This window comes from Cydia strobilella, chromosome 19 (assembly GCF_947568885.1).
Source record: "Cydia strobilella chromosome 19, ilCydStro3.1, whole genome shotgun sequence".
NCBI lineage: Eukaryota > Metazoa > Arthropoda > Insecta > Lepidoptera > Tortricidae > Cydia > Cydia strobilella.
In genome coordinates this window covers 9,216,695-9,220,017 of record NC_086059.1, presented here as the reverse complement: position 1 = coordinate 9,220,017, position 3,323 = coordinate 9,216,695, and the positions used below count along the sequence as shown (strand labels likewise).

Below are 3,323 nucleotides of genomic sequence, written 5' to 3'. Positions count from 1 at the left end.
CGTTTAATAAATTAAAGTATTTAGTAATTATGCGAAGATTATTCAAAGGGCCTCATAATAAACAGTGGCTTTTTCAGCGACACCTTGGACGTACAATTCCTGAAACAAAATAATAAGAAATATAAGTAACTAGCTCATCAACAAGTGTTTAGTTAAAACAAAGATAGATATAACTCCGTAATAACTGGATACAGTCTAAGGAAAGAACGTGCCTCGAAAATCGAGAAAGTTAAAATTATGAAGAAGATATTTAAGCTTGTAGGTTACATATGTGTACAACTTTTTTACCAAGAAACATGTTTCAGCAATAAAGCAAGAGTTAGGTACTAAAGATTTCAAGATAAGATGTAGTGCATAATTGTTTTCCATCGTATTTTCTCGGAAACGTTCGTATTTGTCATGGTACTTCTGTCAACGGCAGTACTTTTTGTACCGAGACTGACTGAAATAGCAAACACTTTTTATTTATTGCCAGCATAATTTTTGTATGCTGTCCAAATTATTTAATGGCTATTTTTTTGCAAATCAGTTTTAAAAACGGCTGGTCATTAAATTACTTCCTAGAGGCAGAGGAAGAGTTCTTACTTAAATAACATTCGGACATTTAATTAAAAATCTAAGTATTAAAGACATTTTCAAGAATGTGCATAGGAATTCCACTTTTACTAAAAGGTACTTAATAAAAACTCCACTCACCAATTTCAAGCTGTTAGCTTCAAAATATCTATCCATGTGGACGACCTTCCCATCAGGCATATGCATCTCCGACTTCAAGACATCTCCCGTCAACTCAAACTTGACTTTAGTCTCCATGCCATCAGGGCTTTTATAGTCAGAGAGGGCTGAAAGGACGATCTTCTGGTCGACGAGAACCTTGCCGGTGCTGTCTTTGACGACGTACTGGAGGGTGCCGTCGGCGTTTTTAGTGAAGGAGGTAACGGTGTCTTGGTTGCGCAGGAGTGCCACAATTTGCGCGGAGAGATCTGGAATTGGAAAATGTTTAAAATACTTAGGTTAGGTACTGTAACTGCTATTTGGATACTGAAATTTGTGGCTTAATTTTTTTTACGTTATAGGAGGCTAACGAGCAGTCGGATCGCCTGCGGGCTTAGCACGGTAGCATTTTTATCGCCTGTCACGTACTAACAAGTAGGTAAGTGCGAAAGTGACAGGCATAGTGACAGGTTATAAAAATGCAACCATGCTGACACCGCAGATGGCATATAATTACCGTCGCCCACGGACACCTGCGACACCAGAGGGGTTGCAAGTTGCAACTGCGTTACCGACCGTTAAGATGGGAGAACGTTGTTTTCTTGAAAGTTTCGAGTAGTCTAAAGAAAATGCCTATTTTGTTCGACTTGACAGGCCAGGGGCTCAGCCATGTCATATACCTATTCAAACAATGAATTACTTACTCGAGTATATACCTATATATACTTATCTACTTACTTGAGGAATACAAATAGATTTACTGCCCTACCACTTTCGTACAACTGTCATAATAATAGCGCAATAAATTCCGAATTCGAATGCTTTTTAACCGACTTCAATTCCAAGAAGGAGGAGGTTCTGTATTTGTGGCGTTCTCAATCAAAAGGTACGTTTGGGGGCGTTCAAATATTACGTAACGCAATTTTCGAAGATTTTTGACCCCCCTCCCCCCCGTGTAACGCGCCGTAACGTTTTCGTGTAACCCCCCTCCCCCTACCTAAAAGCTACGTTACACCCAAGTGACCATTTTTACCTAAAAGTTACAATAATGTTCAGCAAAGTATAATCATAAAATGTACGAAATGAGCGAGCGTGTATGATTTTATGCGAAAAAGGTAGGTAAATATGTCAGGATCGCAGCAAGTAGAAATCTGTGGTCTCTGCCTACCACTCCGGGAAATAGGCGTGAAAATACATACAAGTATTCTATTTAATAATAAAAAAAAAAGATTTTACGTAACGCCTTGTTTTCCAACTCACTTAGTTTTCCAATGACCTCCGAAGCATTTTCAGCCTTAACTTTCTTGAACTGCTTCCCAAAGAACGACATATTGGCGACCGTTTTGCTCTTCCGATAAACTTGAACAACTTACACTTCAGAAGAACACCTGCTTAATATTAAAGTACCTAATATTAATCTATATTTATTAGTTTATTGCATGCAGAGACAAGGTAATAATAAAAACAATCAATGTTCCGTGACGTGATGGGAACCTTGTACCTACCTACATACAAAACAATCAATCACCAAAAAGCTAATTAGAGGGTCCTGTAGGTATGGAAGGTTTTAATAAGAATGGGAGTCTTCTCTGTTATGGAGGGGTGGGGGGGGGGGGGCGATCTGGGGGCCTAGCAAGATGACAATCGTGTAAAAAGAAACAATGTATCGGGATGACAGATGATAACGAAAAGTCACGTGATCATTTCCTTACATCAATTTATTTTCGATTGGCGAGATCTATCAACGATTTTTACTTGGTTGAGCTCCCTGAGACTTTTGATTGACAATGATAATGTATCGTTTCAGGTGATCTTGTTTCACATTTAGGTACTTTACAGCTACGCGACGGGCGACGGACGCTCGTTTTGAACTATAAATTTGTACGTATTGGAGAACTCCAATTTCTATTATTGACTTGTCATTAGTATTTTCTGTTATTCTTGTGTTTATGGCTTCATGTAATCTAAGTACTTTTGTACTGTGATAGCCGAAGATTAGCCTAATTCGTCGACTAAAGTCGGAAACCTCGTAACTCCTCCGGAGGAGTTACGAGATTTGCGACTTTAGGTATTGTTGGCTAAGGGCTTATTACTAATTTCCTTAAAATGAAGTTACGAGGTTTGCGACTTTACCCGACGCTATGTTACATCCGTGACACGTACGCACCTGTTATATAATAATTAATCAAGAACCGATATTGATATTTAGATAAAGAGGTACTTAATCGCAAGCAATGTTACCTATCTTACGTCTATCTGCTTAAACTTAATTGAAATAAATACTTAATAAAATTGTATTATAACAAAAGCAAAGTTATAATTATATAGGTAACTACAAAACCCAGTGGTAACCCAGCGTTAGAGCGTATTCACATTGTCCGATCCCATATAGGATGACCTTTGGAGAAAAAAAAGCTTCAAGAAAATGCCTTACAATATTGTCTTTTTATTTTTGCATTAACCTTTTCGACGCCAACGACGGATATATCCGAACCACAGGTCTAACGCCAACGACGGTTTAATCCGTCACTGACCACAGAGCAACATAGACCTAACGTGCATATGCTTAAAGTTCAATTTCAGTTTTGAGATTTTTGTGACGTGGCGTC

At 38.3% G+C, this 3,323-nt stretch overlaps 1 protein-coding gene across 1 annotated transcript; it reads right to left on the bottom strand.

The window, feature by feature from the left end:
* Positions 1 to 2,096, bottom strand: LOC134749875 (uncharacterized). The gene is made up of 3 exons (XM_063684873.1): positions 1,975 to 2,096; positions 697 to 983; positions 1 to 99 (listed from the first exon to the last, which is right to left on the bottom strand). The coding sequence occupies exons 1-3, from the start codon at positions 2,042 to 2,044 to the stop codon at positions 43 to 45; spliced, it is 414 nt and encodes a 137-aa protein (XP_063540943.1). The 5' UTR covers positions 2,045 to 2,096; the 3' UTR covers positions 1 to 42.
* Between the last annotated feature and the right edge of the window lie 1,227 nt (positions 2,097 to 3,323).